Raw genomic sequence first — 13,369 nt, 5'->3', positions numbered from 1 at the left:
AAACCATCCAGCTGATGCTAGTATAGAACCAGGAAATTAAAAGTGGATTCCCTTCACTACAACACATTGCTCCCTAAATCTAAAATAATCAGCACCAAAACATAATTAAAAAATACACTACCTACTTACTTAGCATCTCAAATCCTTCAACCTTCCCCAGAACTAATTGCTCAGTATTCCATCTCCAATCTATACCCTCCAGTAATCTTCAACCTCTTCACCAATCTTGGTGGTCTGTTATTAAGCTATTCATTCACCACTGGAGAACCACATCAGGCAGGAAGACAATCAGGATTTCCAGTTCCATAGACCAGAGAATCATTGTAAGGCAAGAAGAGATTCATTGTAATAATCAAGGATTTCAGGTCAACAGACCAAAGAATCAAGTGACAGTGCCTTATCTTGCAACGACCCATGCATGACAACCTAATGTCTGTAAAATTTTATAAAGGGGCTGGGGTAAAAGAAGACTAAATTCAATAAACTGTGACTTACCTCTTTCCAGAAAACCCACAACGTTCCTGAAACTATAATGAACGATGAAAATAAAATATAAATGAGTAAACTCTTTGTGATTATTGTGTCTTTGACTTTACGTGGCGGTTGTCTAATTACGTCTGGGTCCACAGGTTCCACTCCAAGACTGCAAAATGCAAACAGAACAACACCAAAGCATGTGTTTATTACAGTCAACTGTAGTGTAGAGAAGTTCTTTAACAATGGTCTAGTTTCTTAATATCTCTAGAGTGGTAGAGTATAGGAGGACACTGGACTAGACAGAGGGCCAAAGAAATGAAATACTGATAGGAAGAAGAGAAACAATATATTGAAGGAGGGGGATACTGAAGTAGTTTGAAAGAGGTGAAGGGAGACATTGATCTAGCATGGGGGATACTGAACTATAGTGAGAGAGATGTAAGGAATTGCTATATCTAACTTAGTGAAGGAGGTTAAAGACTTTACATTTTAATGTTTAGTCTCAAGTTCATCCTGATTAAGCACACAGGAGCAAAGAAGTTCAAACCATGAGCATCCTGTTTTTTTCTAGATGGTTAAAAAAAAATAGAGAGATTGATAAAATACCAGTTTGAAATAAATAGTAGGCACTGATTAATTGCTAGTATAAAAACATTTTTTAATGAAGGTGGTGCCCCAGTGTGGCCACAATCCAATGATAAACCACAAAGAAATAAGGAAAAGAATTACCTTTGAGCAGGTGGTCCATCCATCAGAATATTAATCCACAATATTTGCATTGCATTAAGGGGATTAGGAAGTTTCATCAACGTTGAAAGTGTGATTAATGACAAAGCAGCAATACTCCTGAAGACAGAGCAAAAGAATTGAAAAAGACAAAAGTTTCAGCAAAATTTTCTTTAGATTTCTGTGTATTATTGGCTTTAATGCCTTTGTGTTCAAATTATTCTGTTAAATGTAACGTTTGTTTATTCATAGTTTTGAATTAACCATGCATTATCTCCTAGCTTTAAGGTTTCAATAATGTGATTGTTTATTTTTAGACTGTCAATGTAGGTTAGGTGTGAGAGGCTAAATAATCGAGTTTGAATGTAAAACATAGAATATTTAGACTGGATAAGGCTGATTTATATGCTAAAAAAGGGTTGATGACCCTCCCAATATAATCATCTGTTTCTATGCTGCCAGGGTTGGATGGTTTGACCAAAGCTGGAGAGCTGTATCAGGTTCTAGCCTGATTTGGCCTGGTTTCAACATCTGGATGCCCTACCTAATGCCAACCACATCAGAGTGTGCTGGATGCTTTTTACATGGCACCAGCATGGAGACATTGGGAAAACCAGCACCTGTCCCCTTCTCCACTCCCCACCACTGCTCTCTTTTTTTTTTATCTTGGGACTAACATCAATCAATGCAAAAGATTTTAAGTAAATGGTCTTACGTGCTTAATTGGAACTGGACAAAGTTACGTATATTATGGAAGATTGCTTTTCCTTCTTCGATAGCTGACCTAGAAGTAATTTGAATAAACAGAAGAGATAGAATCTTTGGAAATCACTGCAAATCATGAAGGAAATAAGATAAACATTCGTTAAAAAAAAAAAAAACTACGTACGCATATATATGGTAGTTGGTAAGAATTCTACTTTGCAGCTAAATGTACCTGAGTTCAATCCTATATGTGGCATCTTGGTTAAGTACCTGCTGTCTTCATTTTGGATTAAGTAATGCAGTAGTAGATGGAGACTGTGCCGAAGCCTGTCTCTCACACACACTTTAACCTCTAAGCAAACACCTTGTATAAAGTCGCCGCCTCCTTATTTGCAGGCCTCTTTAGTCATGAAGGTTACAAAGTAATCTGACCATATTGGAGCACCACCATCTCGAATGGTGTTTCTTGTATAAGATATAACACTTTAATAAGCATAATACTGATGGTGTAAGATATGTTTGATGTATTTATGTAGAGTAACGTTGAATGTCTTGCTAAAGTCTAACCCCTTAGTAGTCACAAAACAAATAGTAGTTAGAAATGCTGATATCATCCTCCTCCTTTAACATCCAACCTATGAATTTATAGGTATTTGTAAAAAAATTTAACCCAAAAGTTTCTGCTAAATGGTTTAAACTTACAGAATGATGGAAAAATCATCATCCACTAAAATCATATCTGCAGCTTCTTTAGAGACATCAGTTCCCGATTTCCCCATAGATATTCCAATATCTGCGCCTTTCAGGGCCACTGCATCATTGACACCATCTCCTGTCATTCCAACTATTGCTCCTGTGTTCTGTGTTGCCTGTAAATGCAGAATTGAAACAATTTCATTTGGGCTTTGTAGTTAAATGAACAATCATACTGAGATTAATTTATGCTTTAAATGGGATGAGTATACCCTACATACATACAAACAAAAACGCAATTAAGCAAACAAGCATGTGCAAGTCAACACACACACACAACTATACATAAACATACAAATCAACACACACATACTCAAGTATACTCTACATATACACAGATATTCACATACACAAGTAAACCCATGTACACACATGCAAGTAAACAAATACACATGTGCGAGTAAACACATGCAAATAAGCACACATACTCAAATATACTCTACATAAACGTAGGTATTCACACACGTATACATACACACATGTGCAAGTAAACGCATGCATGCATGTGTGTGTGTGTGTGTGTAAAAATAAACAGATACACACACGCACATACATACAAGAAATCAGAAGCACTCTTGACAAACTTTGATGTTCTTACCTTGATGATGATATTCTTGTGTCGAGGACTGGTACGGTAGAATATGGAAACATTACTAATGATTTTCTGCAAGTGTTTCACATCCATACTATCAATGTCGTCTCCAGACAGGGAACCAGCTCCTACCGAGTATAAACCTAATCGGGCTCCTAAAATACAAATAATCACCCCGGTAATAGAATTACACAGAAATCTTAACTAATTAACAAGATGACACATCAAGCATGTACCACACTACCCTCTTTTTTCCACTCTCCTTTCACACTCTTGCCAACTTACCTGCTCATTTGCCCCATCTAAGCCTTTGTACCACTTATATACACCTCCCTCTGACTCAAGGGTACACCCCAACACATCTCTCTTGCTTTTTTCAACTGAATAACCACGTATCTCCTCTACTGAAAGACACCCTCAATCATATTCTAATCTTTCATTATCTAGCACAAAGCCATCCCCATCAATACTACTATTCTCTCAGATGAGGGGGTTTTGCAAGCTATTTGGTGACTCGCTGGTGCTGATGGCCTTGTGAAAAACACCTAGCACATTCTGTAAAGCGGTTGGCATTAAGAGGGGCAGACAGTAGAGACTTGGCCAGTTCTTGTTAAGCCATTTAACCCATGCCAGTGTGGAAAGCAGACATTAAATGATAATGATAACAACATAGGAACTATGTTTGTTTACCAGGGATATAACCTATACAAATTCGAAAAATCCTGTTTTAGATCATCACTATTTAATGTCTGTTTTCAATGGGTTAGACAGCTTGTCAGAAGCTGGCAAGCCAGAGGAGTGCACTTAGTGCCAATGTCTGCTTTGGCATGGTTCCTACAACTGGATGCTTTTTGTATGACACCAGTGCCAGTAAGGTCACCAAGAAACTCACACAGCAAGATCCAGTATATTTGTTATTTTCAGTTTATTTCACCACAGGTCTGCTGACCAGCGGTGATATACAATAGGAAGTTCTAGATACACAATATCTGAATACTACTCAACTGGATGGACACAGTTGGTGTATCTTAGATTTTATTTTGATGGGGGTCGTAAACTATCCTCATGTTAAATAACAAGGAAGGAGACATTGTATCATGTAGTCCAAGATACACTAAGTCCAGAACACTATTAACGATAGATCTGCTGGCTCAGAACTGACCAAAACCTCCACAACAATAACAACTAATGAAGCTGTGCATTCAGAGATTAATGGAGTGCAGTGTTGTGTCCACTCACCAATTGCTCGTGCCGTTTCTTCTGAATCTCCAGTTAACATCTTTACTTTTACGCCTCCTCTCATTAGCTGCAGGATGGCGTCACGCACTCCAGGTCTGGGAGGGTCGATGATGCCAACTAAACCCACAAACACCAACTCTTTTAAGTTGGTGCCATAGGCCATTGCAAGAACTGAAAAAAAAAAGAGAAGAATACAATGAGAAGCATGGCTAGATATCATCATCATCATCATCATCATTTAATGTCCATTTTCTATGCTGGTATGGGTTGGATGACTTGACAGGAACTAGCAAGGCCAGGGACCACACAAAGTTCCACAGTCTGTTTTGGCTTGGTTTCTATGGCTGGATGACTTTTCTAATGCCAGCCACTCCACAGAGTGTACTGGATACATTTTATGTGGCACCATCACCAGTGCTTTTTATATGACACCTTGGTTTTACGATCCCAATTCTGTCGTGGTGTGCAGGTCTCCTCGAGTACAGCAATGTGCTACATATCTCAGTCCTGTCATCTCCTTTGTAAGGTTACATGTTTTCAGATCAGCCTTCAACACTTTGTCCTCATCTTCCTCACATGTACATCATAATAAATATAAATATCATCATGATTGTTTTAATGTCTACTTTTCCAAGTTTACATGGGTTGGACAGACTTTACTGAGGCAAATTTGCTGTGGCTGGATACACTTCTGTTCACCAACCATCATCTGTTTCCAAGTAAGTTAATTTTTTCCCTATGGCAAGTCATGTTCTCTCAGAATATTGGAATGAATGACAATGTGACTCCTTTGTAACTGTCATATAGTATCAAAACAAAGAGACAAAAACCATACACATGATAAGTTTCTTTTAGTTTCTGCCTATCAAATTCATTCACATGGCTTTGGTAAGCCTACAGCTATAAAACACTTGTCTAAAATACCACAGAATGGGACCGAATCTGAAACCATACAGTTGGGAAGCAAACTTCTTAACCACATATCCACATCCGTGCCTAGCGCCAAGCCTGTGCCTCAGAACATAAATCAAAATAATGTTCTATAACTCTCAATGTACATTTAACTGAAAGAGATTAAAACTCAGCAAGAAATTCTACAACAGCCTAACCATTTCTTTGTCTTTTATGCAGATTTACCAGTTTACAATAACAGAAAACCCTATCCAAAAAACAAAAGAAAAAAAAAATGTTGAATATCTCACCTCTCAGACCACAAGTACCCATCCTGGCAGCTTGGCTATAACAATCTAAAACATATTTCTCTTGCAGTAACAACACAGACCCGTGGCTGTAAAATTTGGTACACATCTGAAGCACCCTTTCAAGAGCACCTTTCACATAGTAAATTCCTTCATCAGACTGAAAATTAAAATAATATGATTGGTATTTTATTTTATTGACTCCAAAAGAAAGAAAGGCAAAGATGACTTTGGTGGGACTGGAACTCAGTATGTAAAGAACAATAACTAAACACCACAAAACATTTTGTCATTTGTGCCAATCCACCACCACCACCACCAAAGAATAAGGATTTCAAATTTTGGCACAAGGCCAAGTTCAGGGAAGGGAGCTAATTGATTACATCAACCCCCAGCGCTCAACTGGTACTTATTTTATCAACGCTGAAAAGATGACAGACAAAGTCAACTTTGGCACAAGACCAGTAGTTTTGATGGGAAGAGACCAGTCAATATCACTAATTCCTGTACTTGACTGGTGCTTTATTTTATCAATCCCAAAAGAATGGAAAACAAAGTTGACTTTGGCTGTATTTGAACTCAGAATGTGAAGAACCAGAAGAAATGCTAAGAACACACAAACGATTTTACCAGCTCACCACCTAAATAATGATAATAATAATAATAATAGTTTTAATTTTGGTAAAAGGCCTGCATTGCTTTGGGAGGAGAGGGCTAGCTGGTTACATAGACCTAGTTCTTGACTGACACTTTATTTTCTTGACCCTGAAAGATTGAAAGGTAAAGTTGACCTTTACATGAGTATTTGTGTGTTTGTGTGATCATTTTACATCTGCCTTTCAAGTTGCCAAGGGCTGGTTGGGTCATCAGAGTGTGCCAGATCTTATTAGGAATTACTGCCCTCCTAGACGGATTGAAGGACCACATCTTGCTCATATGTACATTATATACACATACATATATACACACACACATTGACCAGCCCAATGATACACAAAAGGAACCTGTGCTGGAGAAGTGCAAAGGGTGGCTGTGCCAGAGACATGTAAAGGGTAGCTGTGCTGCTGATGCTCAAAGAGCAACCATAAAGGGCTGCCCAAGCAGGTGATGCATAAACGGTACCCATGCCAGTATGTGTAAAGGGTCTCTGTGCCAGTGATGTGTAAAAGGTACCTGTGGTGGTGACACATAAAAGACACCCAATACACTCTTTGGAATGGTTGGTATTAGGAAGGGCCTCCAGCCATAGAAACCAAGCCAGCTCCAGTCAAACTGCCAGCATGGAAAATGGATGCTAAATCACAGTGATGATCACACACACACAATGGGCTTCCACATAGTTTCCATCAACCAAATTCACTCACAAGATATTGGTTGACCTTTGGTGACAGTGGACAACACTTGCCCCAGAGGGACTAAACTCAATACTATGTGGTTGTGAAGAGAGGGTCAGTTTGTCAGAAAAAATTTAGAGCATGTAGTGGTAAGTGACTGACCATTAGGTCACTCATGCAACATGTAGTGACTGACCAACCTCCAGAGGTCAAAACATCAAGTGAAGAATGAGAGCGTCACATACCTTGTTATACTTGGAGACACATTTGACAGCCATAAACTTGGAATCGGAGTTGAAAGGAATCTCTTGAATCCGTATAAACTGTTGTTTGATATCATAGAGGTTCATCTGAAATTACAATCACAGAGACATAGTCAGCAGGAACATTGTTGGTATCCTATGTCCTTTTTTTTTTTTACTACATTGCTGTTGCTAATGGCAACATCCCAATCACTCCATCCCATTCATTTCATCACACATACCATACTGTGTAGGAAGGTCTACATATGTTATGATCCTTGACTCTTTATTCTGCATCCCAGACTTAATATTCTTTTGTTCCTTCACTTGTTTCAGGCATTGTACTTTGACCAAGCTGGGGCACCATCTTGAAGGGTTTAGTTGAGTAACTTGACCTCAATACTTAATTTTCTCAGGTTCATACTTATTCTACCAGGCTACTTTGCTGTAAATGTACTCCAAAGCCGAGTGAGTTTAACAGTAAATATACCCATGTACCCCAGAAATATATGAACTGTGGGTTTACCTTGAGAGCAAAAGCAATAAGTGCTCCTTCTGTTGGTTGACCATGGAGACCGTTCAAGGTAATCTCTGCATTGTTACATAAACAGGATACCTACAATAAAAACAATAACATTACTATACTTAACTATATGGAGTGGGGAAAATGTGTGTGTGGATTGCGTATATGTGTGTGTGAAATGGTATGGAGATGTGTATGTAAATATGTATTTGCGTGGATGTATATATACAAGCAGATTGGTGTATATTTGATACAGCATGTGTGTGCATATATGGAATGGTGCATAAGTGTTTATGTGTATGAGAGAGAGAGACTTTGATGTCAGAGAAAAAAATGGATACCATCCTGATGATGATAAAGTTGAGAATTGATGAAGACATTCTGATGGTGGTACTGATATGCTATATTTAAGATACGTACTTCAGTTACCTTACATAGGATATAGTTTATATATACATAAGATTATATAACTACATAAGCATCAGAAGACAGGTGGTATTACCTGTAAAAGTTAAAAATCTATATAGGATTATATTATAATCCTATATAGACGGGTGAATGTATGTGTGTATGTGTGTGTGTGTGAGAGAGAGTGTGCATAATCTTCCAACTCAAAAGCAGTTGGAAAAAAAAATGGATGATATCCTGATGATGATGAAGATAATGCAGATGATGGCATTCTGATGAAGTTGAAGGTGGTCATGATCATGCCATTTTGTAACATACATACCTCAGCTATCTTGTAAAAAGAGTTGTTGGAATATTCTCTGATGACATCTCCATGAGACGTCACATCACCATCACCATTGTAACCGACACCACTTACCTGCAACACACACAAAAAAGACAACTACATTTAGAAAATCAATGCCAAAAAGAATGAGAGAATCTTTCAACAGATGCATCCACAAACACACAAAGAGAACATGCACACTGTAAGTTAAAGACACACACACACACACACAGACACACACGTACACAGATATTTTTGCTTATGACTGTTCACTGAATTAAATGGTGTTGATTCTTGATGTCTGTGTTTTTTTTTTAAAGCAACAGCAACACAGATTGCGATGACATGGTTCACAGGAGACTAACAAATGCTTACCACTTACTAAATATGGGCCCTCACTTGCCAGACCAACCATATAGTTTCAGGGGCAGAGTGGTAGTATTTCAAACACAATACCTTAATCACCACCATCACACCAACAAGGCCCACCCCTTAAGATCCAAGATCCCAGTGCAATGAGGGTTTTTCAATTGTGTTGAAGGTATGTATTTCCTAGTATCATTATTTTCACTGCGAAAGAGATAGAGAGAGAGAGAGAAAAAACTTACATCAGCATGTTGACCATCTGCAGTAAACACCTGGGTAACAGTCATCTCATTCTTAGTAAGTGTCCCAGTTTTATCAGAAAATATCACATTAACACAACCTGGAAAAGAGGGAATAATAAAAAAAAACATAAACGTGATGTTAATGAAAGCTGCAATAATGATAACAGTAACTGGCAATGATTAATGACAGACCACTAACAGATACAGTGAAATATCAGTGACCAGGTCATAGCTGTATATCAGTTTTAAGTAATGTTTCCAATCTTTGGACTCTTGGGGCCAGGCAGAATTGTTAGCACATGAGACAAAATGCATAGGTGGCATTCCATCTGCCTGTATGTTCTGAGTTCAAATGCTACCAAGGTCGGCTTTGCCTTTCATCCTTTCGGGGTCAATGAAATAAGTATCAGTTGTGCACTGGGGAAGACATAATTAACAAGCCCTCTCTGCTAAAAAAATTTCAGACCTTGGATTATTATTATTAGTGATTATAACAATGTCTATGTATTATTAATGGCTTTAGTAATTCTGGCACAAACTCTTGTATGTCATTGTTTGTACAATCACTCAACACCTTTTGACACAAGTGGCTAATAAAGAATTAAGTATATCAAGAAAATGCTTAGTGGCATTTCTTGGGACTCTTTACATTCTGAGCACAAATCTCATCAAATTAAACTACTTTTCAATCTCGCAGGGTTAACAAAATAAAGAACAAATTACTGGGATTGAGGTATTTGGTTATCCCTTCATTCTAAAACTGCTGGCCTTGAGCCAAAAACAGAATTATTCACATTATGGCCCTATTAATTCTTATCTTTCTAGACACAAAAGGTAAGATGACAGAATAATCTGTCTCATGCATTCAAGCAAGGGCCCAGACCTGAGAATTTCCATCCATAAAAGGGATATGGGAGCTATGTTTCCTTCTCAAAACCTCTGAACTACAATAATAAAAGTAATTCCATGTGCTCCAGTTTGCATGACAATTGAAAAAAATAAATATACATATTTCTATATGTAAAGTAGATTCTTATTACACGGTTGAGTGATTAACTCTTTAGCATTTAAGCCAACCATATCTGACCCAAATATTTTATCAGTATTATGTCTAAGCCAACCAAATCTAGCTTGTCACATCTAGGCCTACAAAGTCATTCTAAAAACAATCAATCACATCGTTGAAATCTCAAAGTCACAAGATAACGCACAATTAATTCAAAACAATGTGAATAAATATGCATTACATTTGACAGAGTAATCTGAATGCTAAAGGGGTGAACAAGGACATCTTGGCAGAAAAACAAGAGGAACAACAACAAAAAAAAAGACTTCAACCATGTTTCCCCCTTCCACCACCATGCTGAGATAAAAATAAACACCATTGCCATGTTGAGATAAAAATAAAGATTAATAAATTAGTTAATTACTAAAAGGCAATATGAAAGTGGAATGTAATGATGATGATAATAATAATAATTACCAAGTGTTTCTACGATGGGCAACTTCTTAACAATGGCTTTGCGTTTTGCCATGCGCATCACCCCTAAAGCAAGGGTAACGGTGACAACGATAGGAAGACCTTCAGGAATAGCTGCAACTGCCAAACTGGAAAAGAAATCCAGACAAATGGTTAACAACAATAACAATACTTTCTTACTGACACAGACACACATTTTGGGATGAGGAGAAATAACTTATTTGACTGGTATTTCATCATCATCATTTTCATGACCAAGCAAAGTAATATTTTCCCCATGGCCAGACATATTTTTGCAGAATGTTGGAAATGAAGGACATTCATTTACAAAAATCTTGCAAAGACAGAAAAAACAAAAACAAACATAGACACTATCTCACTCTCTCTCACACACACACTTTTCAGTTTCTGCCAACTAAATCCACTCACAAGGCTCTGGTTGGCCTGGTAGCTAAGGTGTCATACAATGAAACTGAACCTGAAACCATGTGGTTGGGAAGCAAACTTATTGACTATACAGCCACAAAATGATAATAGACACTTAAAATGGCACATTCCATAAACACAGATCACCTTTACCAACAGCTCCACTGATTCTACCACCTGCTGCCCCCCTCCCCCATTTCTGGCATAATAGTTGATTAAATTCAACAAATATGAACTGAAGTTGGTAACAATAACAATCATTTTCCCCATGACCACCACTACCCACTCCTCTACACCACTGTTTCTCAACTAATTTTTACCTATAGACAGTGGCTATGTGGTAAGTAGCTTGCTTACTAACCACATGGTTCCGGGTTCAGTCCCACTGCATGGCTCCTTGGGCAAGCTTCTTCTTCTATAGCCTCGGGCCGACCAAAGCCTTGTGAGTGGATTTAGTAGATAGAAACTGAAAGAAGCCTGTCATATATACATGTGTGTGTGATGTTTTTGTGTCTGTGTTTGTCCACCCACCATCGCTTGACAACCGATGCTAGTGTGTTTATGTCCCTGTAACTTAGTGGTTCGGCAAAAGAAACCGATAAAATAAATACCAGGCTTACAAAGAATAAGTCCTGGGGTTGATTTGCTCAACTAAAGGTGGCGCTTCAGCATGGACACAGTCAAATGACAAACAAATAAAAGAGTAAATATTATTAGGAATTGTATAAAAGAAATTGTTAAAAGATTTTGTGTATTGTAGAAGTATAACCAATTTATTTTATTCTTTTACTCGTTTCACTCATTTGGCTGTGGCCATGCTGGAGCACCACCTTGAAGTGTTTTTGTCAAACAATTTGATCCCAAGACTTATTTTTTTAAAGTCTAGTACTTATTCCATCGTTCTCTTAGCCAAACTGCAAAGTTATGGGGATGTAAACACACTAACACCAGTTGTCAACTGATGGTGGTGGCGGCGGGGGTACAAACACAGACACACCCATAAACACACATTCAACGGGCTTCTTTCAGTTTCCATCAACTAAATCCACTCAAAAGGCTTTGGTCATCTTGAGGTTATAGTAGAAGACACTTGCCCAAGGTGCCATGCAGAGGGACTGAACTTGGAACCATGTGGTTGGGAAGCAAGTTACTTACCACACAGCCATGCCTGTGTCTTATAAATTTTAAGAATAAAATCTTATATGGACCCTGGTTAAGAACCAGTGCTCCATACCAAATCGTTCACCCACTCTCCATCACCCTCCCCTGCACTGTACCACAAATACACCTCACCATCCTGCCACTCAATATACTCCAACAGCTAGGTCTGAACCATCCCAGCACTAAATATCCCCACACCACCACCACCACCACCACCACCACATGCTATTTTCTGCCCCACCACCAACACACACTGCCACAAACGTTCACCCCCACCCTCAAATCCTATCTACCACTGCCACCATCAACACACACACACACACACCATCATGCTATTAATCACCACCATCACAGCTGTCTGTAATACTGTTGCAAGACAAACATATTTAAAACAAAGTCATTAAAAGAACACCTGTTGAGGAAAAGATAGGATTTAATTTTGGAATAGATGTAATCACCATTTACAATAGTTGTGTATGTACGTGTACGTTGGTGTGTGTGCATGTTGAAGTGTGTATGTGGGTATGTACATGTGCATAAATATATGGTTGTGAGTGTGTGCTCCATTCCCAATATTATTCAGCATCTAGTTCTTGGCACTGCTTCTCAGCTTTCAGATAAGTGTATATAGTAGTGTATAGGTTGTTATACAAAATAGTTAAGTATATATAAACAGAAAATGAGCAAAGAGAAATAGCAGGTGAGTGGAGAGTGGCATGTATTTGAACAACATAAACAAACACAGTTGTGTATACAGTTGCATGTGTGTGTAGGTAGGTGTAGTTTGCTTCAGAACCACATGGTTCCACTTTCAGTCCCAGTGCATTGCACCTTGAGCAAGTGTTTTCTACAATACCCCTGGGTCGACCAAACCCTTGAATTTGGTAGAAGGTAACTGAAAGAAGCCCATACTATATATATATATATATATATATATATACTAGCAGAGATACCCGGCGTTGCCCGTGTTACATGCAATTGAAAAATGAGACTTTTCTGTTATATTTTCTGTAAGGAACTGGAATACATATGATTCGAATTTCATCAAAATTGCACATGAGGGTTCTTTCCCTCTTTACACACCCTAAAAAAATTCTAATCATGAGACATGTATCCCATACTATTGATCTTTATGCGCATATTCCAAAATTTCAGTCTTCTGGAACCTGTA

General features: G+C 38.2%; 1 protein-coding gene across 2 annotated transcripts in view; it reads right to left on the bottom strand.

Annotated features, from left to right (window-relative positions):
• The window catches only part of LOC106878472 (calcium-transporting ATPase type 2C member 1), a 51,891-nt gene that overhangs the window by 2,566 nt on the left and 35,956 nt on the right, over positions 1–13,369 (bottom strand). For both annotated transcript variants that reach the window (XM_014927689.2, XM_052974100.1), the window contains 12 exons: positions 10,615–10,739; positions 9,132–9,229; positions 8,521–8,616; positions 7,794–7,883; positions 7,271–7,375; positions 5,695–5,851; positions 4,493–4,663; positions 3,260–3,408; positions 2,611–2,777; positions 1,919–1,987; positions 1,207–1,323; positions 496–643 (listed from right to left, as the gene is read on the bottom strand). In XM_014927689.2, the coding sequence (XP_014783175.1) occupies positions 496–643; positions 1,207–1,323; positions 1,919–1,987; positions 2,611–2,777; positions 3,260–3,408; positions 4,493–4,663; positions 5,695–5,851; positions 7,271–7,375; positions 7,794–7,883; positions 8,521–8,616; positions 9,132–9,229; positions 10,615–10,739 (1,492 nt within the window). The remainder of the gene's footprint in view (positions 1–495; positions 644–1,206; positions 1,324–1,918; positions 1,988–2,610; positions 2,778–3,259; positions 3,409–4,492; positions 4,664–5,694; positions 5,852–7,270; positions 7,376–7,793; positions 7,884–8,520; positions 8,617–9,131; positions 9,230–10,614; positions 10,740–13,369) is intronic.

The sequence above is a fragment of the Octopus bimaculoides genome, chromosome 17 (assembly GCF_001194135.2).
Source record: "Octopus bimaculoides isolate UCB-OBI-ISO-001 chromosome 17, ASM119413v2, whole genome shotgun sequence".
Classification (NCBI taxonomy): domain Eukaryota; kingdom Metazoa; phylum Mollusca; class Cephalopoda; order Octopoda; family Octopodidae; genus Octopus; species Octopus bimaculoides.
The sequence above is the reverse complement of the archived record's forward strand: the minus strand, read 5'-3'. Positions and strand labels throughout refer to the sequence as shown.